A 24,771-nucleotide genomic window follows, 5' to 3' on the forward strand; every position below is an offset into this window, starting at 1 on the left:
TTCAAGTTTATCATTTAGCAAAAATAATGACTATGAATTTATTATTATTATCCCGTCTTTCCCTCGATACAGGGATTCAAGATGGCTGAAGCTAAATATTATTATTATTATTAGGTTGCTGTGAGTTTTCCAGGCTGTCTGGCCATATTCGGGAAGCATTTTCTCCTGATGTTCTGCCCATATCTATGGCAGACACCCTCAGAGATTGTGAGGCCTGTTGGAAACAAGGCAAGTGGGGTTTATATATCTCTGGAATGATGTCCAGGGTGTGAGAAATAACTCTTGCCTACTTGAGGGAAGTGTGAATGTTGCAACTGGCCACTTTGATTAGCATTGAATGGCCTTTAAGCTTCCAAGCCTGGCTGGTTGCTGCCTAGGGGAATCCTTTCTTGGGAGGTGATTAGTTGGCCCTGATTGTTTCTTGTCTGGAATTCCCTTGTTTCTGAGTGACTCAAAGGAGCTGAACATAAAAGCATTAGCATACAATTTACATAGCATGCAATTTAAATATGACATAATGCAAATTAAAGCAATGCAGATGAGTATGAAGGCTTAAAAAATAATTGAAATACTCTGAAAACAAAGTCCTTGTGTCATTAAAAGGGAAAAATATTAAAATGCCTGAACAAATCCAAATTAATTGATCAGGATTATAGATTTGTAACGTATGTGTAAACCGCTTTGATCTATGTGTAAACTGCTTTGAGTCCCCCTAGGGGTGAGAAAAGCGGTATATAAATGTTGTAAATAAATAAAAATAAATAATAATAAATAACAAGTCTCCTGTTCCAGCAGGTGTTTTGAGAATGGCCATACCGCTCTCTTGTGGTTGCATTTGAGAACTGTATACATACATACCTAAATATTTGGGACCAAAACTGGGTGGATTTTAAATTGAAACTCCACAAATATTTCAAGTTGGACAATGTAGGGCCTGTGTGCCAAGTTTGGTCCAGATCCATCAAGTCATGGAAGAATGAAGATTCATATGTGTATCACAAACAGCCATGGAAGCTTTCCCCCTCCGAGCAAGGAGTAAACTCACACCTTTGTCTTTGCAGCGGACTTTATACAAATACTAGCTTGGGGACCCAGCGGTGTCTGGATTATTAGAGAAAGGCATTGTTTGTTTGTGCTCCAAGCGGGTGAACTACAACTCCCATATGCAAGTCCGATCGTCCATGGGCCATCGTCCATGGGCCACCAGGATGTAGAGTGGGTCAAGGGGGCTTGGTGTGCCAAGTTTGGTCTTGCTCAGTCATTGATGAGGGTCACAGTGGTCTCAGGAAGTTAGTGAAGGTACTGCATGTCCCATCATCCATGTTCCAACTGCACCAGGATGTAAAGTGGGTCGTGGGGGGGGGGGGTCTGTGTTGCAAGTTTGGTCCAGGTCTGAGATTTGTGGGTGCTGCAGTGTTCTGTGGAAAGTGAATCACGTGAAGGTACTGCAAATCCCATCATCCGTGGTCCATCCTCCCCCAAACTTCACCAGGGCATGAGGTGGGTCATGGGGCTTATGTGTGTCAAGTTTGGTCCAGGTCCGTCATTCATGCTGGTCCCAGTGGTCTCACGAAGTGAGTAAAGGTACTGCATGTTCCATCATCCGTGGTCCATCCTCCTCCAAACCTCACCAGGATGTTGAGTGGGTCATGGGGGGCCCTGTGTACTAAGTTTGGTCATGATCAATGGTGAGGGTCGCCATGGTCTTCGGGAGTCAAAGCATTGGAAAGTACTTCAAATCCAATTCTCCGTGGTCCATCCTTCCCTAAACAGCACCAGGACATAAAGTGGGTCACGGGGGTTTTGTGTGCCAAGTTTGGTCCAATTCGGTCATTCATGGGGGTTGCAGTGGCCAGTAGAAGTGGCAGCCAATCAGAAAGCTGCCACATACACACATACAAACATTCACTTTATACACACACACACACATACACAGTCCATTTACAGTGGCTGAAGACTGGAATACTTGTCCAGCCTTCTTTTCCTGATACTTCCAGATAACTGGAGACTTCTGACTTGCAGCAGGCTGGTTTTGTAGCCCAATTCGTCTTAATACTCCAACCTTTAGTCTCCTCAAGACATAAACCTCTCAGAACTGCAACCTTCCAACTCCTTTATTACCTGGTTGCAATTACAGAAATGCTAGCCAGGTGGTTTTGGCTCTTACTGCTTGTAAAGGTAAAGGTCTTCCCCTGACATTAAGTGTAGACGAGTCCGACTCCGCAACTCTGGTGCTCATCTCCATTTCTAAGCGGAAGAGCCGGTGTTGTCCATAGACACCTCCAAGGTCATGTGGCCATGGGCATGATGACATGGAGCGCTGTTACCTTCCCACCTCAGCAGTACCTATTGATTTACTCACATTTATGTTTTTGAACTACTAGTTTGGCAGAAGCTGGGGCTAACAGTGGGAGCTCACCCCACTCAAACCACTGACCTTTTGGTCAGCAAATTCAGCAGCTCAGCAGTTTAACCCGCTGTGCCACTAGGAGCTCCTTACACTACTTGTTACTTAAGAAACGATAAAAAGATACATGCATTCACAGACACACACATATATATGCACCAGCTCCCTGACTTTTTCCAGTGTAATGTCTCATGCTGACTGAAGATTATGAGACTTTTACTTTACTTACTTAGGCAATCCCTCGTTGCCCGAGTAATAATAATAATAATAATAATAATAATAATAATAAACTTTATTTATACCCCGTCACCATCTCCCCGGTGGGGACTTGGAGCGGCTTACATGGGGCCAAGCCTGGACAACATATTACAGCAATAAAATCAAAGCATAAACAAAAACAACAGCAACATTCTAAACACAATCACAATAACAATAACAATGGGTGGGCCACATATACAGGATAAGACTGTAATGAGATAAAATAGGAGCAGGACATTTACAGGGAACTCATAAAACACACGAGTAGGATTGTCTTCCAAGATCAGTGTACTGGCGGTGGGTCCATAGGTGACTGTGGAGCCCTATCTTGACCTGCATGTTCTCCTGCAGTGAGGGCATTGGTTTCCAAGTGGAAGGCGGTCTCAGTCGGGGTTGGCTTGATGCACCTTCCTCTTGGCATGCTTCTCTCTTTCATCCTCCATTTGTGCCTCTTCGAATTCTACAGCACTGCTGGTCACAGCTGACCTCCAGCTGGAGTGCTCAAAGGCCAGGGTTTCCCAGTTCTCAATGCCTATGCCAGGGCTTGCCGTTTCTCAGTGTCTATGCCAGGACTTGCCAGTTCTCAGTGTCTATGCCAGAGTTTTTTTAAGATTGGCTTTGAGCTGATGGGACTTGTAGGGCAATACGTCCAGAGAAGATTCCAAGTTGGAGGAAGCTAAAGTGAGAAACTATTTTTAAAAATTACAAAAGCATTCAAGGCAAGGAACTAGGGAAGTACAGGGTTCCCTCGGTTATCGCAGGTGTTATGTTCCAGGATCATCAGTGAAAAGTGAAAATCCGCAAAGTAGGGACGCTCTCTCTATTTATATATTCACAATCTCACGTCGGCAAGTAGCATCTCAAGTGCTACTCAGTACGTCCTACTTTCAAGTAGCATCTCAGTACGTCCTACTTTCATTTTTTGGTATGTATTCATCCACTGAGTATATCCTGACACGCTCACTTTCTTGAAACCTTCCACTTCTTTCTAACTCTGATAATTCTTTCTTGGCAGGCTTACGCATAGTAAGAACAGAGGATGACAGCCTAGCGGGACATCGGGGCAAGGAAATGAAGGAGGCTATGGCTTAGGTAAGGCTTTGCAATAGCTAAAGCTTTGGAAGAAATGTACCCCTCCCTGCAGAGAAGGAACATTATGTCAGCACCAGAGTGGAGATTGTTCCGAGAAATCACAAAAACAAGAAGTTTTGAATTCTCCTAATTTAATAAGTGAAGCGACATATAGAGGTCATGCAATATGTTAGGTTGAGATATCAAGCTGTTAAGATATTAAGCTGCAATACATAGGAAATTGGTTTGTGGTTAGGCACAGGAGTCTGCAAGACTGTTCTGGTTCATAGGTAGAAAACAACATGTGGTTTTGACAGCCTAACACTTAGAGAATAACAGGAAGCCAGGCCAGGTGCACAGAAAGTGCACGAACCCATGTTCTGAAGCTGATGGGAAGGGGAACAAAGAGGAGAAGAACTGAAGACACCTGGAAACTTTCCATAGTACCAGCAGATAGGAGAGAATACCAAGAGCGATCCTTTCTGGGAGGTAGAAAAGTATGTTTATTTTCAGTTGAGACTTTGGTGTGGAATCTCATCCAAAAGCAAACCAGGGTGAGGATAAAGGCGTTGACTTTCCCTTTTCAGATGTAGGCAAACAAAGAAACATGCATCTACATGTGTTAACATCATCACTACGTCAGCTTAAGCATCATAGAAATATCAAATTATATCTTCCAACATGCAAGGGGCATGTCTCAGTATTTCTTCTAGAGAGCAGCTTACATCCATCAGGGGCCTACTTTTGACCTGTCAGGAGGGAGGGAGATAAACTTCTTATTTTTTACTTATATCTGTTGGTACCAGGATTTTCTTATCTCCCCTCACTGGAATGTTCACCCCACTCTTGCCTGTGGCTTGGACAGATACTTCAGCTTCCCTTTGTCGTGTCAGCTTGACTTTCTAATACAGAGAGAACTTGATTTTTTCTACATTTCAGTACTTGTAATGTACATACAATATATGTGGACTGGGTTGTGGCGCAGCTGGTTGGGAGTCAGCTGCATTAAAATCGACACCGAAATACAACACCGCCTGAGCTCTGCGAGTTCAGCATTTTCCCGAATGAAGCAGAGAGTGTTTGAGGACTGGGACATCCGTAGGGATACCAAAGTGCTTGTCTATAAAGCTATTGTCCTCCCAACCCTGCTATATGCCTGCGAAACGTGGACTACACATGCAACTCCTGGAACGATTCCATCAGCGCTGCCTCTGGAAAATCCTGCAAATCTCTTGGGAAGACAAGCGGACAAACGTCAGCGTGCTGGAAGAAGCAAAGACCACCAGCATTAAAGCGATGGTCCTCTGCCATCAACTCCGCTGGGCCGGCCACGTTGTCCGGATGCCTGACCACCGTCTCCCAAAGCAGTTGCTCTACTCTGAACTCAAGAACGGAAAATGGAACGTTGGTGGACAGGAAAAGAGATTGAAAGATGGGCTCAAAGCCAACCTTAAAATCTCTGGCATAGACACTGAGAACTGGGAAGCCCTGGCCCTTGAGAGCTCCAGCTGGAGGTCAGCTGTGACCAGCAGTGCTGCTGAATTCGAGGAGGCAAGAGTGGAGGGTGAAAGAGAGAAATGTGCCAGGAGGAAGGTGCATCAAGCCAACCCCGACCGGGACCGCCTTCCACCTGGAAACCAATGCCTTCACTGTGGGAGAAGATGCGGGTCAAGAATAGGGCTCCACAGCCGCCTACGAATCCACAAGAAAACCCATCATGGAAGACCATCTTACTCGTCCAACGAGGGATCGCCTAAGTAAGCATTGAAATCACTACTGACCGATAGGTCATAAGTTCAAAGCCAGCCCGAGTCAGAGTGAGCTTCCGGCCATTTGTCCAGCTTGCTGTCGACCTATGCAGCCCGAAAGACAGTTGCATCTATCAAATAGGAAATTTAGGTACCGCTTATGCAGGGAGGCTAATTTAACTAATTTACGATGCCATAAAACTCTTCAGCAGCGTGCAAAAGAATGAGGAAGCACTCCATCAGTGTCACAAGTGAATGGTGAAGCGACAGCTCCCCCGGTGGCTGGAATTCAAAAAGCATACCCTCATGAAGCTGGAAAGTTAAATAGCCTCTGTGTCTCTGTCTATATATGTTGTGTGTCTAAATGGCATTTATTTATTTATTTACAGTATTTCTTTTCCACCCTTCTGACCCCGCAGGGGACTCAGGGCGGATTACAATGTACATATATATGGCAAACATTCAATGCGGCTCCGGACCAGCGTACCTGTCCGAACGTATCTCCTTCTACGTCCCACCTCGGAGCTTAAGATCGTCTGGGGAGACCCTGCTCTTGGCCCCGCCTTTGTCTCAAACACGCTTGGGGGGGGGGGACGAGGGACAGGGCCTTCTCGGTGGTGGCCCCCCGCCTGTGGAATTTGCTCCCCGGGGAAATTAGGTCATTGTCATCCCTCCTCACCTTTAGAAAAAAGGTTAAAACGTGGGTGTGGGACCAGGCCTTCGGGCAATCGGGTTAAAGGACGATTAATAATGTTTGACTATGGCATGAAAGAGGATTTGGATAAGTTAAGCGGAGTAATCATTAGTAGATGGCTAGCTAAACAGCCACCAGACGGGCAATAGCTAATCAGAGTGTAAGTATATTGTTTTAATCTTTATTTATTAATGTTTATGTTTAATTGTTATATTTGTTATTCTGTGTTTTATGAATTATTGCCAATTGTAAACCGCCCTGAGTCCCCCCAGGGGCTGAGAAGGGTGGGGTAAAAATGTTCTAAATAAATAAATAATGCCATAGACACACAACATATATAGACAGACATTCAGAGGCTATTTAACATTCCAGCTTTTTGATGAGGGTATTTTGGCCACCAGGGGAGCTGTCGCTTCAACATCCATTTGTGACACTGATGAAATACTTCCTCATTCTTTGCATGCTTGCTGGAGATTTTTATGGTCTCGTAAATTAGTTAAATGAGCCTCCCCACATAAGCGGTACCTAAATTTCCTACTTGTCAGATGCATGTATCTTTCGGGCTGCAAAGGTCAACAGCAAGCTACACAAATTGGTCAGAAGCTCACTCCAACCCAGGCTGGCTTTGAACTCATGACCATGAGTCAATATTGATCTTAATGCAGCTGACTCCCAGCTAGTTCCGGTGCATTGAACTTTTACCATGTATATGTGCGTTGTGATCCGCCCTGAGTGCCCGGCGGGTTTTTGTTGTTGTTGTTGTGTCAGGAGTGACTTGAGGACTGCAAATCGCTTCTGGTGTGAGAGAATTGGCCGTCTGTAAGGACATTGCCCAGGGGACGTCCGGATGTCCTGATGTTTTACCATCCTTGTGGGAGGCTTCTCTCATGTCCCCGCATGAGGAGCTGGAGCTGACAAAGGGAGCTCATCCGTGCTCTCCCCGGATTCGAACCTGTGACCTGTTGGTCTTCAGTCCTGCTGGCACGGGGGTTTAACCCACTGCACTACCGGGGGCTCCTCCCGGCGGGGTGAGAAGGGCAGAATATAAATAAATAAATATATATATAAATATATTTCCAATATCTCCACATCACCATGACATACCTTGTTTACGTTGGTCTATAAAAGCTTGCTACAGTCAAGGAGGGGTGCGGCAGTCACTTGTAAGTGCTGATACCTGCGTGTACTGTATGGGTGTCGGATGATGAAATAAAGCTTTGCTGTTGATCTACTTCTGGGACTGGACTCCTTCCTTCTGTGTCCCGTGACCGGACCTAGGCATTGGGACCCAATTTAGGGTCTCTAATAGAACCAGAGGATCCCCAGCAGACACAGACTGCAGAATAATAATCACAGGATGCTTCAAACCTACAGGAAGGCCCCAGTTTGCGTAATTTCAAATATATCGATAAGATTTCAAAATGTGTAAAAGAGACTATCCTCTTTCAAAATAAGCATATATAAAATCATAGAATCCTAGAGTTGAAAGAGACCTCCTGGGCCATCCGGGCTATCCAGTCCAACCCCATTCTGCCAAGAAGCAGGAAATTTGCATTCAAAGCACCCCACACAGATGGCCATCCAGCCTCTGTTTCAAAGCCTCCAAAGAAGGAGCCTCCACTACATTCCGAGGCAGAGAGTTCCACTGCTGAACAGCTCTCACAGTCATAGTATAGAATCCTGGAGTTGGAAGAGACCTTGTGAACCATCCACTCCAACCCCATTCTGCCAAGAAGCAGGAATATTGCATCCAAAGCACCCCCGACAGATTGCCATCCAGCCTGTTTCAAAGCCTCCAAAGGAGGAGCCTCCACCACACTCCGAGGCAGAGAGTTCCACTGCTGAACGGCTCTCAGAGTCAGGAAGTTCTTCCTCATGTTCAGATGGAATCTCCTTTCTTGTAGTTTGAAGCCATTGTTCCGTGTCATAGTCTCCAGGGAAGCAGAAAACAAGCTTGCTCCCTCCTCCCTGTGGCTTCCTCTCATATGGCTATCATGTCTCCTCTCAGCATTCTCTTCTTCAGGCTAAACATGCCCAGCTCTTTAAGCCACTCCTCATGGGGCTTGTTCTCCAGACCCTTAATCATTTTAGTCGCGCTTCCAGCTTGTCAATATCTCTCTTCAGGTATTGGAGTTCTTGTTTATCAAGATATTATGCTGGATTCATAGCCTGGGCAATGGCGAAAGTGATGCTTTTGCATGGGGAAGTTTCCTCAAAACCTAATGCTGGAACTTAATGTGTGTTCTCCCTCATTGGCCCCTTCTACACAGCTGTAGAAAATCTATATTATCTGCTTTGAACTGGATTAAACCAAGAATGGACTCTGAAGCAGGCTGGGCAGCTCAGGTATTCACACCTCTCAGGCCATTGTCGAAAACAAGGCCACAAACGCCTCAGGGAAACCGTTATTTTAGGCGCCAAATTGCTCATTTGAAAAAACAAGGGGTCTCCAGGATGGACAATGCAGGGGCTGGCCGCGGAGGATGCTGGGAAACGCGCCCCCTTCAGGAGCCGAGAGGGAAGCAAGAGGGAAGGAGTCCACAAAGCCACGCCTCCCTATAAAGCCCCGCCTCCTCCACGGAACAAAACAGGCGGGGGCCGAAATATGGCCACGCCCCCTTTAGGAACTAGTAGGCGTAGCCACGCCTCCCTTTAAAGCCACGCCTCCACAGACAAAAACAGGCGGCGAGTGTGGCGGGACCGATGCATAGCCACGCCTCTCCTTAAAGCTACGCCTACCGCACGCTCTACAGATCAAAAACAGGCGGTGAATGGGCGGGGCCGAGGCGAGGCCACGCCTCTCACATCCTCCACAGACCAAAAGAGGCGGAGTGGGCGGGGGCGAGGCGTAGCCCCGCCTCCCTATGAAGCAACGCCTCCCACATCTCCACACACCAAGAGACGGAGAAAGGGCGGGGCCGAGGCGTAGCCCCGCCTCCATGTGAAGCCACGCCTCCCGCATCTCCACAGAACAAGAGGAGAGTGGGCGGGGTCGAGGCGTAGCCCCACCCCCTTTGAAGCCACGCCTCCCGCATCTCCAAAGAACAAATGGAGAGTGGGCGTGGCCTAGGAGTAGTCACGCCTCCCTATTAAGCAATGCCTCCCCAATCTCCACAGAACGAGCCGGGGAGTGGGCGGGGCCAAGGCGTAACCCCGCCTCCCTATGAAGCCACGCCTCCCTCATCTCCGCACACCAAAAGAATCGGGCAATGGGCGAGGCCTAGGCGTAGCCCCGCCTCCCTTCGAAGCCAAGCCTCTCGCGTTCTCCACAGACCAAAAGAGGCGGAGTGGGCGGGGGCGAGGCGTAGCCCCGCCTCCCTATGAAGCCACGCCTCCCGCATCTCCACAAAAAACGGATAGGAGTAGCCACGCCTCCCTATTAAACCACGCCTCCCTAATCTCCGCAGAACGAGCCGGAGAGTGGGCGGGGCCAAGGCGTAGCCCCGCCTTCCCATGAAGCCACGCCTCCCGCATCTCCACACACCAAAAGAGGCGGTGAATGGGCGGGGCCAAGGCATAGCCCCATCTCCCTTTGAAGCCAAGCCTCTCGCGCTCTCCACAGACCAAAAGAGGCGGAGGGTGGGCGTGGCCGAGGCGTAGCCCCGCCTCCCTTTAAAGTCACGCCTACCGCAAGCTCCACAGATCAAAAGAGGCGGAGAGTGGGCGGGGCCAAGGCGTAACCACGCCTTCCACATCTCCACAGACAAAATAGGCAGTGAGTGGGCGGGCTGAGACGTGGCCACGCCCCTTCTGAAGCCACCTCAACAGAGCTACAACCCTGAGTGGGCGTGGCCGGACCGTAACCCCTCCTCCCGCATCTTCCGCGGCGTGCTTGAGACATAGCCACGCCCCCTTTTAAAACCCCGCGTCCCATTCGTCTGCAGAAGTAGGCGGGGACTGTAGCCACGCCTTCGTCTAAAACCCCGACTCGCGCTCTTCTACAGAACCAAAACCTGAGAATGGGCGGAGTTAGGAATAGCCACGCCTCCTTTAAAAGCCCACCTCCACAGAACAAGACTCTGAATGGGCGGAGTCGAACCGTAGCCACGCCTCCCTTTAAAACAGAACGGACGGGCGGCGATTGGGCGGGGCTAAAGCGTGCCCCGCCCCGTTCTGAAACCCCGCCTCTCAGTTTTCCGCAGGACACGCCCCCGTCCTCACGTCAGAGGCCGGAAGAAGAAAGCATGGCGGCGGCGGCGGGGACGACGCGGCCTCGGAAGAAGGATCCGCAGCAGGCTCAGCAGCAGCAGGCCTTGGTCATCCCCCGCAGCGCGGCCGAGGAGCAGCGCCTCAAGCTGGAGCGCCTCATGAGGAACCCGGTGGGGGCGGGGCTTGGGCCTCCGGGGGCGGGGCCTGGGATCAGGGGGCGGGGTCTGGGCACTTGGAGGCTGCAGGCAATGCGGTCGCTGTTGCCCGTTTTTGCCCCAAAGAGATTTAGCCTCTTGTTCTGTTTTGATCAGTTTATATACTAATTTAGGCAGTCATCATTATTCTGCAGTCATCATTATTAGTATTACAATGCATTATTATTATATTCATATTATTATTATTATTTACTAATTGACAGTATTTCTATATTCTGCCCTTCCCACCCTTCAGGCGAATCACAATGCACATATACATGGCAAACATGTAATACAATATATTCTATATACATATAATATTTATAATATTATAATGTACTGCAATATAATACTAATAATAATAATGTGATAATTATATACTTATATTCCATGTACAATACACATATACATGGCAAACATGTAATACAATATATTCTATATACCTATATTTATAATACTACTAATAATATAATATTATAATTATATACTTATATTACATGTAATATTACTAATAATATTACAATATAATGGTATAATACAATATAGCAATATATAATACTGATATAGGAGCCCCCAGTGGCGCAGAGGGTTAAAGCACTGAGCTGCTGAGCTTGTTGATCGAAAGGTCACAGGTTCGATTCCGGGGAGCGGCATGAGCTTCCGCTGTCAGCCCTAGCTTCTGCCAACCTAGCAGTTCGAAAACATGCAAATGTGAGTAGATCAATAGGTACCGCTCCGGCAGGAAGGTAACGGCGCTCCATGCAGTCATGCCGGCCACATGACCTTGGAGGTGTCTACGGACAACGCTGGCTCTTCGGCTTAGAAATGGAGATGAGCACCACACCCCAGAGTCAGACATGACTGGACTTAATGTCAGGGGACTACCTTTACCTATGTATATATATCTTGTAAGCCACTCTGAGTCCCCTTCGGGGTGAGAAGGGTGGCATATAAATGTCATATAAATAAGTAAACATTAAATGCCATTTAGACAAACAACCTATATAGACAGACACAGGGGCAATTTAACATTCCAGCTATTCTGGCTTAATGAGCGTATGCTCGATTCCGGCCACAGGAGGCTTTACCATCCACTTGTGACACTGGGTCCTTTGATGGAGTACTTCCTCATTCTTCTGCACGCTGCTGGAAAGTTTTAAGGCGTCGTAAATTAGTCAAATTAGCCTCCCTGCATAGAGCGGTACCTAAATTTCCTACTTGACAGATGCAACTGTCTTTTGGGCTGCATAGGTCGACAGCAAGCTATTAATGGTCAGGAGCTCACTCTGACCCAAGCTCAGTCAGTAGTGATTTAATCCAACTGGCAACTAGCTACCTGTGCCACAGCCCAGTCCCTCACTTTATATCCCCAAAGGAGACTCAAAGCAGCTATGTATCCATTATTGTTGCTATATTATTATTACTATTATTATTATTATGTATTACTAGTATTAGAATGTGTTATTATTATATAATATTATATATGTATTATTACTATTATTATGTTTAATTATTACTTACTTAGGCGATCCCTCGTTATCCAAGTAGAATAATCCTCCAGGGTGGGTCCATAGGTGACTATGGAGCCCTTTTCCTGGCTTGCATTTTCTCCCGCAGTGAGGGCATTGGTTTCCAGGCGGAATGCGGTCGCAGTCGCTGTTGGCTTGACGTGCCTTCCTCTTGGCACGTTTCTCTCACCCTCCATTTGTGCCTCTCAAATTCTGCAGCACTGCTGGTCACAGCTGATCTCCAGCTGGAGCGCTCACAGGCCAGGGCTTCCCAGTTCTCAATGTCTATGCCAGAGTTTTTAACTACTACTACTACTATTTATATGTTTAATTATACCCCGCTTTATCACCGCAAAAGGGACTCAAGGCAGCTTTGTATCCTATACATACATACATACATACATCTTTATCTCCACAAAGCAGACCCAAAGTAGATATGTATCCATGATTATAATAATTATTATGTTATTATAAACGGTTCTGGCCCAGCCTACCTATCCGAACGCATCTCTTCCTACGAACCCTCCAGGAAGTTAAGATCATCTGAGGAGGCCCTGCTCTCGATCCCGTCTGCTTCGCAAGCACGCTTGGCGGGGACGAGAGACAGGGCCTTCTCTGTGGTGGCCCCTCGGCTGTGGAACTCCCTGCCTAGGGATATTAGATCAGCCCCCTCCCTCCTGACCTTTCGTAAGAGAGTGAAAACCTGGCTCTTCGAGCAGGCATTCGGAACCCCGGAATAGATTGTCAAGCTTGAGATGGAGAATAACCCAGGAATGGCCAAGACGATGAAATGGACGAGGATTGGAATGAGAGGATATAGCTCTTTTTAAATTGTTATTGCTCTGTATTGTCTTTTTTTGTCTAATTACACTTAACTGTTTTTGCTTTTGTATTGTATTGATGGCATCGAATTGTGCCGATATGTAGACCGCCCTGAGTCGCCTGCGGGCTGATATAAGTGATATAAGTGATATAAGTGACGTAAATAAATAAATAATAAATTATATTTATATATTATTCTCATAATAATATTTATACCCCATTTTATCTCCCAAAGCAGACTCAAAGCAGCTATGTATCCATTATAATAATTATTATGATGTTATTATTATGATATTTATATATTAGTCTCATAATAATATTTATACCCCACTTTATCTCCCCAAAGCAGACTCAAAGCTCCTGTGCTATTCTAATAATATGTTATAATAAATATATAATATATTATATTATATTATAATTGTATATTTATATTACATGTAATATTACTAATAATATTACAGTATAATTGATATAGTGCAATATAGCAATATTTAAAACTGATATTGTACTATGTTAATAATATATTGTATGTATATATACCTTGTAAGACGCTCTGAGTCCTCTTCAGGGTGAGAAGGGCGGCATATAAATGTCGTAAATAAATAAATAAAGCAGCTATGTATCCATTATTATTACTATTAATATTATTATTCTATTCTTATTATTTATGTTATTGCTACATTTATATTATTATTATTATATTTATATTTATTTATACACGGTTTATCACCCCAAAGGGGACTCAAGGCAGCTTTGTGTCCATTATTATTATTATTATTATTATTATTATTATTATATATTTATATCCAGCTTTATCTCCCCAAAGCAGATTCAAAGCAGCTATGTATCCATTACAAGTATTACAATTTATTATTATTATTATTATTATTATTATTATTATTATGGGTGTGTGTGTATATAATTTATACTCTGCTTTATCTCCCCAAGGGGGACTCAATGTAGCTTGACATAAAAGGGTTTGTATACAATCTATAATATACAAGCATTAAAACAGAATGAAACGCAAGCAGCACAAAAAGAAATCACCATTCAAATCCATCAGGATATATTCAAAGTTAGGATCTCCATTCCCGAAAGCAGCCAACTCACTGCTGTTCAGGTTTTGCTTGCAAAGCCTCCCGCGAGACAAAAACAGTGGTTCATGTTTTGCATGAAGGTGCCGCTGCGCTTTTCTCGTTGCAGGATAAGACGGTTCCCATTCCGGAAAAGCTCAACGAATGGTCGCCCCGTCCGCCTCCAGAATTTGTGCGAGACGTGATGGGTAAGATGATGCTTTTTTCGAGCGGCTGGAGCCTTGCCGCAGTGCGAGGCTCTTGCTAGCCATTTTTCCCTCTACCCTTCGCCGCAAATACATCACACCTGCATTTCCCCGCTTGTCGTCTCATGACTCACTTCTTTGTGCTATTCTAGCCTTGTGTTTGGAGAGAAAGGTGACTAGAAACATAGAGGGAATGATTCAAGCTTCAACTCCTTGGCAGAGAGAGAGAGATGGCAAAGAAGTGCACAAGCAGGCCCTGAAATAGTTGTTTGCTTTCTGTGGCCCTGCTCAGAAGATATGCCCTCACTTTCTGTTGGATGTTTCTAACTCGGGGACGGCCTGTATCACTATATCTATATATGAGGGTTGAATGAAAAGTAATGCCACCACCTTTGTAACTCCTTGACAGATGGCAGTATTGGTATGTGGCAGGTACTGGCTTATTCAGTAGACTCTCCTCTACAGTTACATTTTGGTGGGAAGCCTTACAATGAACGTTTGTGTTGTTAAAGTGCGAAGTATGGAACCCTGCGCGGACAGTTGATGAATGCGACTTAAGCAATGTGCAGTCATTGAATTCTTGACAGCAGAAGGTGTCACCCCAAAGGAGATTCAAGCTGTTTATGGTGATTGTGTTGATGTGAGTACTGTGCGTCGTTGGGTGAGGAAGTTTAAAGATGTTGAGGTAGGAACATCTGACTTGCGTGACAAACAAAGAGTTGGACGTCCTGTGACAGCAACCACCCAGTTTCACAAGCAAAAGGTTGACAGATTGATTCAGGACGATAGTCGTATCACTCAGAGAGAAATTTCAAGCATAATTGGCATTTCACAAGAACGTGTGGGTCACATTATTGCTTTGCTTGGCTATCTGTGCACGAGGGGTACCCAGGATGAGAGAACTGTGAGGCGCTGTTTGTGGAAACAGAGTGTCGACTTCTTCCGTGACAGCTTCAGAAAACTTGTTCATCATTGGCAGAAATGTATCCAATTGTCTGGTGATTATGTCGAAAAGTGAATAGTGGTAGTTAAAGAGCACATTCTAAGGATGATTTCTGCGTTGCATTTATTACAATATACCCATGTAATATACCCATGGAGCCCCCGGTGGCGCAGTGGGTTAAAGCACTGAGCTGCTGAGCTTGTTGATCGAAAGGTCACAGGTTCGATTCCGGGGAGCGGCGTGAGCTTCCGCTGTCAGCCCTAGCTTCTGCCAACCTAGTAGTTTGAATACACAAAACTACTCACATATATGCAAACACACACATATATATATACATATACACAAATATGTACACACACAAAACACATATACACAGATGGCCACAGCAACATGTGGCAGGGAACGGCTAGTATGTGTGTGTGTATATATGTGTGTGTGTGTGTATGAGAGAGAGAGAGAGAGATCGTATCATAGATTTGGAAGGGAAGCCTTGGTCCTACCAACATAGCTTTCCAGGGCCTTTTCCGTGACCCTTGAAGTCAAGGGGCAGGGAAAAGGAAGTGCCCGCCTTCTGCTCGGAGTATCACTCAGCCACATCCTGTTCTTTGCCAGGGTCAAGCGCCGGCGCCGGCAGCGGAGAGTTCCACGTCTACCGGCACCTTCGGCGGAGGGAGTACCAGAGGCAAGACTTCATGGACGCCATGGCCGAGAAGGTCAGCGAAAAGGCCTTCTTCCACCCCTTCTTTCCGGCCCTCAACTGTCCTAAGTCCCTTTCCCTCTTGGCCTTTTGGAATAGAATGACTTTATATTGTGTTTGTACATCATAGGACTGAACTAAATGCCACACCAAATACATGTTATGTATGTAGAACTACCAAAACAACACACCCATCCTTTCCCGTTCTGATGTCTATGTATTCATTGATAGATCAATGATCAAATAGATGAGTTGGTGGATTAATACATGAATGATAAAGAAAGGCAGAAGGGAATAGATAAAGAGATAGAGAAATGTATTGGTGGATGGAGAGAGAGATAAAGACATCGGTGAATAGAGAGAGAGAGAGATGGAGAGAAAAGAGAAATCCGACGTTGTGAGTGGGACCCGGTCCCATTCCCGTACAATGGATGGTGAGGAAAACCTTCCTTCTGCTTCTTTGCAGCAAAAACTGGACGAGGAGTACCAGAAGAAGCTGGAGAAGAACAAGGTGGCGGCGGAAGAACAGACAGCCAAGCGGAGGAGAAAGCGGTAAGGCCAATGCATTTCAGTGCAGAACGGCTTTGGGACTAAAGCAGAGCAAGAGCTATGAGAATTTACCTTGGAGAGAAACTAAAGAGTCACAAGCGAGATTCTAATAATAGATGCATAGAATAATAATAATAATAATAATAATAATAATAATAATGTGTTCTAATACTAATAATGGGTACATAGCCGCTTTGAGTCTCTTTTGTGGAGAGAAAAAGTGAAGTATAAATAAAAATAATAATAATAATTATTATTATTTTAACCAGTAAAGGTGGTCCCAGTGGTGATCGGCACACTGGGTGCAGTGCCTAAAGACCTTGGTCTACACTTAAACACAATTGGCGTTGACAAAATATATGCCAGCTGCAGAAGGCCACCAATTCAACAGCCAGCAGAGTGTCTGCTGTGGACTCATAATAACAATAATAACTAGCGGTCCCCTGCCACGCGTTGCTGTGGCCCAGTCTGGTGATATGGAAAATAAAGTAGAAAGTGCTGGTTTCTAATATATGTAATTTCTTTATGCTTGTGGGTAAACAGTATTTCTTTATGTTTCTTTGACAGTGTTGATGTAGATATTGTCTGGTTTGCCTACTCTGGAACATGCAACATTTAATTGTCCATCTTTAGGAGTCCCTTTCAAATCTTTATCTGTGTGTGTGTATGAATCATATATATCTATCGATATCTATAGCTGGATGGCTCTCTGTCAGGAGGGCTTTGATTACATTTTCTTGCCCTGGTGAAGGGAGTTGGACTGGATGGCCTTAAGTATTTTCTGTTGGTCATGGGGGTTCTATATGGGAAGTTTGCCCCAATTCTGTCATTGGTGGGGTTCATTCGGAATGGTCTTTGATTGTAGGTGAACTATAAATCCCAGTAACTACAACTCCCAAATGCCAAGGTCTATTTCCCCCAAACTCCATCTGTGTTCATATTTGGGCCTATGGAATATCCGTGCCAAGTTTGGTCCAGATCCATCATTGTTTGAGTCCACAGTGCTCTCTGGATGTAGGTGAACTACAACTCCCAAACTCAAGGTCAATGCTCACCAAATGCTGCTAGTATTTTCTGTTGGTATTGGGAGGCCTGTGTGCCAAGCTGGGATCAATTCCATCGTTGGTGGAGTTCAGAATGCTCTTTCATTATAGGTGAACTATAAATCCCAGCAACTACAACTCCCAAATGACAAAATCATAATTTTTTTGAGTGATGGTCACTCCTTGTGTAATGAGACGTTTTGTTGCCAGATTTGGTGGGATTTCGTTCATTGGTTCTTTTGTTTTTAAGGTACTCATTATGCACAGCGCATTTTTATATATTTATTTACTTATTTACTTATTTACTTTGCTTGTATGCCGCAGCTTCTCAGCCCGTAGGCGACTCAACGCGGTTCACAACAAGAGCAAAAAGACAATCATAACAATATACAATTTAAAAACCATTAAGAGCATAATATACAAAGTAATGACACATCAATAACAACACATTAACGTCTCGTAACTAGAATCGTGATCCAATTCGTCGTCTATAATTCCGTTCCTATATTCATCGTATTCATTGCACTGTTTATCCGAATGCCTGTTCAAACAGCCAGGTTTTTAGTATTCTTCAAAACACCATTAATGTAGGAGCTGATCTAATGTCCATGGGAAGGGCGTTCCACAGCCGAGGGGCCACCACAGAGAAGGCCCTGTCCCTCGTCCCCGCCAGCCGTGCTTGTGATGCAGGCGGGATCGAGAGCAGGGCCTCCCCAGAAGATCTTAGAGTCCTGGTGGGTTCATAGGCAGAGATACGTTATAATAATCCTTTATTTGTACCCCGCTACCATCTCCCGAAGGACTCGGTGCGGCTTACACGAGGCCGAGCCCAAATACAACAATAAAGCAACAACAATAATACAGAAAAATAAAACAAAAACAAGCAATAAACATTAACAACACGCAATGACGCAGTTAAAACAATGGCCGGGCCAAATATAATAATTAATATTAAAATTAAAAGTGCTGGGCATGACAGGGTGGGTGTTTGGAGGGGATGGACATGTAGATATCCTAGATCTCTGATAAAGTGCGTTGGGACATAATGCTAGGAGTTTCCTTATTCTGGAAAGGCACACTGGAACATCCGCGCTTTCAAGCTCATCTTGTTGTGTTTCTAATAATAATAATAATAATAATAATAATAATGCATTATTAGTTGAGAAGCAACTGGAAAAGCTGACACGATATCAGGATTTAAAGATCGAACTACAAAGACCGATACATCACATATGTATTCGCCGATACATCACACATTTCTAGACACTTGGGAAGGGTCCAACGTGTGACCCAATACAACAGCCAGCAGAGTGACCTTGTTTGATGTGGACTCATCTTGTTGTGTTTCAAATAATAATAATGATAATGCATTCTAATACTACTAATAGATACATAGCCACTTTGAGTCTCCTTGTGGAGGGGGAAACCCAGTCCAACCTGGATGTAAGAAGACACAATTCAAGCCCTCCTAGCAGATGGCCACGTAGCCTCTCCAAAAAACCTGCAGAGACAGGGACTCCCAAGGCAGCAGCGTGTTGCGCCGTCAGTCGGCTCTCACCATCATGAAGTTTTCCTTAATTTTTAATTTTAATTTGAATTCGACTGGTTCATTTGGTTCTTTTTAATCCTTCTGGTGATTTCTTTGCAGGCAGAAACTGAAGGAGAAGAAGATGATGGCCAAAAAGAGCAAGCTGGAGCAAAGGAGCGAGCAGGCCGGTAAAGTGGAGTTCTCTGGAAAGATCAAAAAGTCCATCTTGTCTTTTGCTCCTGGGTTATTTATTTATTATTTATTTAATATATTTATATCCCGCCCTTCTTCCCACAAGGTAGACTCAGCCGTTATCAATGTCACTTCCTAATTGGACCTATCCGGAAAGTTTATGAAACCTCACTATCTCTGAGGATGCTTGCCATATTTATTTATTATTTATTTTATTTACAGTACTTTGCTTATATACCGCTGTTCTCAGCCCGAAGGCGACTCACAGCGGTTTACACACAATAAAAACAGCAATAGTTCAATGCACATATAACAATTGACCACTTAACACATTATCCACTTAATAAACAACAAGCAATTACACTAAACAATTATTACAATAACCAGCCCAATCGTCTCATCATCCAAGCGTAGTCCAGGTTCGTCGTCCATTATTCCATTCCTATGTTCAATTACTAATATTGCACTAGATTACTCGAACGCCTGCACAAATATCCAGGTCTTCAACTTTTTTCAGAATGCCATGAGAGATGGTGCCAGCCTAATGTCCGTAGGAAGGGCGTTCCACAGCCGAGGGGCCACCACCGAGAAGGCCCTATCTCTCGTCCCCGCCAACTGTGCTTGAGAAGCTGGCGGGATCGAGAGCAGGGCCTCCCCGGAAGATCTCAAAGTCCTGGTGGGTTCATAGGCCGAGATGCGGTCAGATAGGTATCTTGGGCCGGAACCGTTTAGGGCTTTATAGGCCAGCGCCAGCACCTTGAATTGAGCTCGGCAGCAGGTCGGCAGCCAATGGAGCTGGCGCAACAGGGGGGTCGTATGCTCCCTGCGCTCTGCTCCTGTTAGAATCATGGCTGCCGCACGTTGGACTAATTGAAGCTTCGGGGCCATCTTCAAGGGCAACCCCACGTAGAGAGCGTTGCAGTAGTCTAGGCGGGATGTAACCAGAGCGTGGACTACCGTGGCCAAGTCAGACTTCCCAAGATGCAGGCGAAACATCAGAACATGGCCATATAGCCCAAAAAAACCTACAACAACCCAGTGATTCCAACCATGAAAGCCTTCGACAATAAACTGTGAAAACTTTGTCTTTGCAGAAGGGACATCATCCTGCTATAGCACATTATACTATATTTTTATAACAATATTATTATAATTGTATAATGATATTATATTATTAGAATATATTACATTCTTATCACACTATCCCCCCCCCCCCCCCCCCCCCCCCCCCCCGGCTAGGTTATAAATGTCACTTCCTAATTGGTTCTGTCATGGGAAAAGTTTATGAAACTGCCAAAACTTTGTCTTTTGTCAGAGGGACATCATTCCTGCTCTAGCACATTCTATTCTATTATTATGTAATTACATTATAATTTATATTTATTACTAGCCGTCCCTGCCAAGCGTTGCTGTGATCCAGTCTGTGTATATGTGTTTTGTGTGTGTATATATGTGTATATGCATGTGCATATATTTGTGTGGTTATGGGCATGAGTTGTAATGGGTTTTTTTTTGTGTTTAAAGTCTCTTCCACTATATTTTTCAGTGTTTTTATGAGTGATGGTCACTCATTGGCTTGATGGGTGTATGGTGTCCAAATTTGGTGTTAATTCGCCCAGTGGTTTTTGAATTATGTTAATCCCACAAACGAACATTACAACAGCAAAACAGCAGAGAGGAAATAACCAGGCACATCTTAACACCTCTCAACAAAAATTTTTCCCAGGCTCAGCCAGGCCTTCAAATGCTAATGAAGGTGATCAGCTAAACATTCACACCTAGCTTCAGCAGAGAAGAGCTCTGTGCCCCACCCCAGTCATTCCACAGATATATAAACCCATTTTCCTATTTCCAAAAGACCTCACTACCTCTGAGGATGCTTGCCATAGATGCAGGCGAAACGTCAGGAAAAATGCCTCTAGAACATGGCCATATAGCCCAAAAAAACCCACAAGAACCTAGTGATTCCAGCCATGAAAGCCTTCGACAATACATTGAACATTACATTTTTTATTTATATAGATTATATCATAATTGTATTATTATAGTGATATTATTATTATATTACATTATGTTGCCCTATGATTTTTGCTCCTAGGTTGTAAATGTCATTTCCTAATTGGTCCTATCATCAAAACATGGGAGAAGTTTATTAAAACTGCAAAAACTTTTTTTTTGCAGGAGGAACATACCACAATAGCACATTATATTATATTATACATTATTATATTTGTATTAAATTATATTAATATATAATTGTAATATAAACTGCACAACACAATTTTTGTTCCTGGGTTAGAAATGCCATTTGGTTCTATCATAAAAACATGGCCAAAATATAATAATAATAATAATAATAATAATAATAATAATAGTATTATAATAACACTGTGTCACATATTGTCGAAGGCTTTCATGGCCGGAATCACTGGGTTGTTGTAGGTTTTTTCGGGCTATATGTCCATGTTCTAGAGGCATTTCTCCTGACGTTTCGCCTGCATCTATGGCAAGCATCCTCAGAGGTAGTGAGGTCTGCTGGAACTAGGAAAAAGGGTTTATATATCTGTGGAATGACTAGGGTGAGACAAAGGACTCTTGTCTGCTGGAGCTAGGTGTGAATGTTTCAACTGATCACCTTGATTAGCATTTGATTGCCTGGCAGTGCCTGGAGCAATCTTTTGTGTGGAGCAATCTCACTGTGTCACATAATTTTTGTTCCTGGGTTATAAATGTCATGATGTTTTCCCCCTCACTGGCAGACCATTAATCACTCAGGAATTCCTCGTGCAGCGGAAGTGTGCTGGGCCCATAACCCTTATCAAATTATTTATTATTTATTTATTTACACCATTTATATGCCACCTTTCTCACCCTGAAGGGGAGTCAGAGCGGCTTACAAGTAATATGTAAATACATTATATTATTACCATAGCACAGTATTAGTATTATATATTACTATATTGTACTATAACATTATACTGTAATATTATTAGTAATATTACACATAATATAAAATATATAATTATCATATTATTATTACTATTATATTGTATTACATTATAATATTATCAATATTATACACAATAATTATAATAATAAGACAATTATTATAATAATTATAATAAGACAATTATAATAATAATTATAATAATAAGACAATTATGCTGGGGAAAGTGGAAGGTAAAAGGAAGAGGGGCCGACCAAGGGCAAGATGGATGGATGGCATCCTTGAAGTGACTGGACTGACCTTGAAGGAGCTGGGGGTGGTGACGGCCGACAGGGAGCTCTGGCGTGGGCTGGTCCATGAGGTCATGAAGAGTCAGAGACGTCTGAACGAATGAACAACACCACACAATAATATAATATTATTAGCACAGTGCAGGAGACAAGGTGGAACTGTCTTCCTGGCCCCCTCTCTTCACTCTGGTCCCAGAGCAGCAGTTCGTGCTGGGGAGAGAGGCTCCTAACTGATGATACTGGAGAGACAATGGAACTGGCCAACTTGCTTCTTATCACCCAATTAACTTACTTAAGACAGTTGTTTCTGCTTCAATAAGCGGCTCTTATCTTTGACATTACACTGATAATTTCCTAATTGGTTCTATCATAAAAACATGCCCAAAATATAATTATAACTAGCCGTCCCCTGACACGCATTGCTGTGGCCCTCTCTGGTGCTCATGGGGGTTCTGTGTGGGAGGTTTGGCCCAATTCTATCATTGGTGGGGTCCAGAATGCTCTGTGATTGTAGGTGAACTATAAATCCCAGAAACTACAACTCCCAAATGTCAAGATTCTATTTTCCCCCAAACTCCCCCAGTGTTCACATTTGGACATATTGAGTATTCATGTAGAATTTGGTCCAGATCCATCATTGTTTGAGTTCAGCTCTGGGTATAGGTGAACTATAACTCCAAAACCAAAGGACACTGCCCACCAAACCCTTCCAGTATTTTCTGTTGGTCATGGGAGAACTGTGTGCCAAGTTTGGTTCAATTCCATCGTTGGTGGGGTTCAGAATGCTCTTTAATTGCAGGTGAACTATAAATCCCAGCAATTACAAGTCCCAAATGACAAAATCAATTTTGTTTATTAAATTATTATTATTATTTCAGTGAAGGACATACATTGGGTTGTTAAGTGTCTTATGTCCAAATTTGATGTCAATTCGTCCAGTGGTTTTTCAGTTCTGTTAATCCCACAAACGAACATTACGTTTATATTTATATAGATAATAATAATAATAATAATAATAATAATAATAATAGTAGTAGTAATATAATAACACCGTGTCACACGATTTTTGTTCCTGGGTTATAAATGCAATTTCCTAATTGGTCCTATTAAAAAACATGCCCAAAATATAGTATAATAATAAATATAATAATATTATAGTAACACTGCGCCACACAATTTTTCTTCCTAAATTATAAATGTCATTTCCCAATTGTTTCTAGCCTAAAAACATGGGGAAAAGTTTATTAAACTGTCTTCGTGGGAGGGACATCCTGCAGAACATTTTGCTCTTTCAATGAATATTTCATCATCGAGTCTCAACCAATTCAACCTAGTTTGTGGCAGCCACAGTAAACAACGAAGTTTCTGGAGTATAACAACTCCTGTCAAAGTCAGGGCTGCTCAGTTAAACAGGAATAATATTTCCAAACCAGGAACAGAACATATTTTCCAATTTTGTTCCATAGCGTAATCAACCATTTCTTTTTGCAGCAACCGATTCCCCAAAGCAGCAGAGCAGCGAGGAGGAAGAGGAGGAGGAGGGTGAAGCTTCCGGAGAGGAAGAGGAAAAGGAGCCCAGATTTGTGATGATGAAGCGATGATGGGACTTGGCACCATTGTTTCACTTCCCGCCGCTCTTGTGGAATTGGGGATCTGATTCAAACTCTGATGCGGATGCCAACGACGTCGAGAGCTTTATTCCAACGCTTGCAGGAGTTTGTGGCAAAAGAGGGCCATTTCGTGCCCCAATTATGGGACCCTCCGGTGCATCTCTCACTGCTTCCGAGCCTGAAACGTAATGCTTTTATCCGTCTGTGTCTTCCTCGCGGCCCCGCAATCCCCTCTCAAGGCGCCTAGAACATGGACTTCCGTTTTGGGCAAGAAAGTTCGGACTTCCTTGCAAGATCTATTTTGGAGGATCTGTTCCGCTTCCAGATAATTTCACCGACATTGTGCAAAAAACTCTTCACTTCTGAGATGGTTAATTAATAAAATACAAGTGCACAAGTGCATTGGCTTGCTTGTCTACCAGGTTGTTTAATATTAAGCTTTTCCTGAGTAAAGAAGCAGCGCAGCCCCAAAGGATACGATTTCTGCCTTCATGCCGTGCTTCCCACAGCACAGTCCGCACAGGGGCGGCTCGTCCATTACGCAAAGTAAGCGGTCGCAGAACACTTTTTTTTGCCAGGGGTGCAGAGGCACCTCTGTAAATGCCCCTCGACCGCCACTTGAGGAGCGCCCCCTCAGCTCACAACAGCCCTAGCACACTGGGGGGAGCCTCGGCTTTCTTGCCTCGCTGCCGGGCGATCCTCTTCCCAAAGGGGCCGGGCCCTTGAGCCTCGCCTAGCCCCTCTTGTTCCTGCTCCACCCAGCCACCGGGTGCACGAGCAGAGCCGGCGCTCAATTGTTCTCTGCGTTCGATCCCTTCCCCATGACCGGTTCCCTTTCCTGA

General features: G+C 44.3%; 1 protein-coding gene across 1 annotated transcript; it reads left to right on the top strand.

Annotated features, from left to right (window-relative positions):
• The first annotated feature begins 10,327 nt into the window (after nucleotides 1-10,327).
• Nucleotides 10,328-24,331, top strand: PRKRIP1 (PRKR interacting protein 1). Its single transcript, XM_060757000.2, has 6 exons — nucleotides 10,328-10,497; nucleotides 14,055-14,133; nucleotides 15,686-15,786; nucleotides 16,237-16,322; nucleotides 19,011-19,078; nucleotides 23,811-24,331. The coding sequence occupies exons 1-6, from the start codon at nucleotides 10,363-10,365 to the stop codon at nucleotides 23,918-23,920; spliced, it is 579 nt and encodes a 192-aa protein (XP_060612983.2). The 5' UTR covers nucleotides 10,328-10,362; the 3' UTR covers nucleotides 23,921-24,331.
• The last annotated feature ends 440 nt before the right edge of the window (nucleotides 24,332-24,771 follow it).

This window comes from Anolis sagrei, chromosome 11, assembly GCF_037176765.1.
Source record: "Anolis sagrei isolate rAnoSag1 chromosome 11, rAnoSag1.mat, whole genome shotgun sequence".
NCBI classification, from domain to species: domain Eukaryota; kingdom Metazoa; phylum Chordata; class Lepidosauria; order Squamata; family Dactyloidae; genus Anolis; species Anolis sagrei.

What these genes read in the sequence shown, in the direction of transcription:
- PRKRIP1 (XM_060757000.2), top strand. Translation starts at nt 10,363, where the DNA reads ATGGCGGCGGCGGCGGGGACGACGCGGCCTCGGAAGAAGGATCCGCAG. An exon ending in ATTTGTGCGAGACGTGATGG is followed by an intron (nt 14,134 to 15,685) that starts GTAAGATGATGC and finishes GTTCTTTGCCAG; the next exon opens with GGTCAAGCGCCGGCGCCGGC. An exon ending in TGGACGCCATGGCCGAGAAG is followed by an intron (nt 15,787 to 16,236) that starts GTCAGCGAAAAG and finishes GCTTCTTTGCAG; the next exon opens with CAAAAACTGGACGAGGAGTA.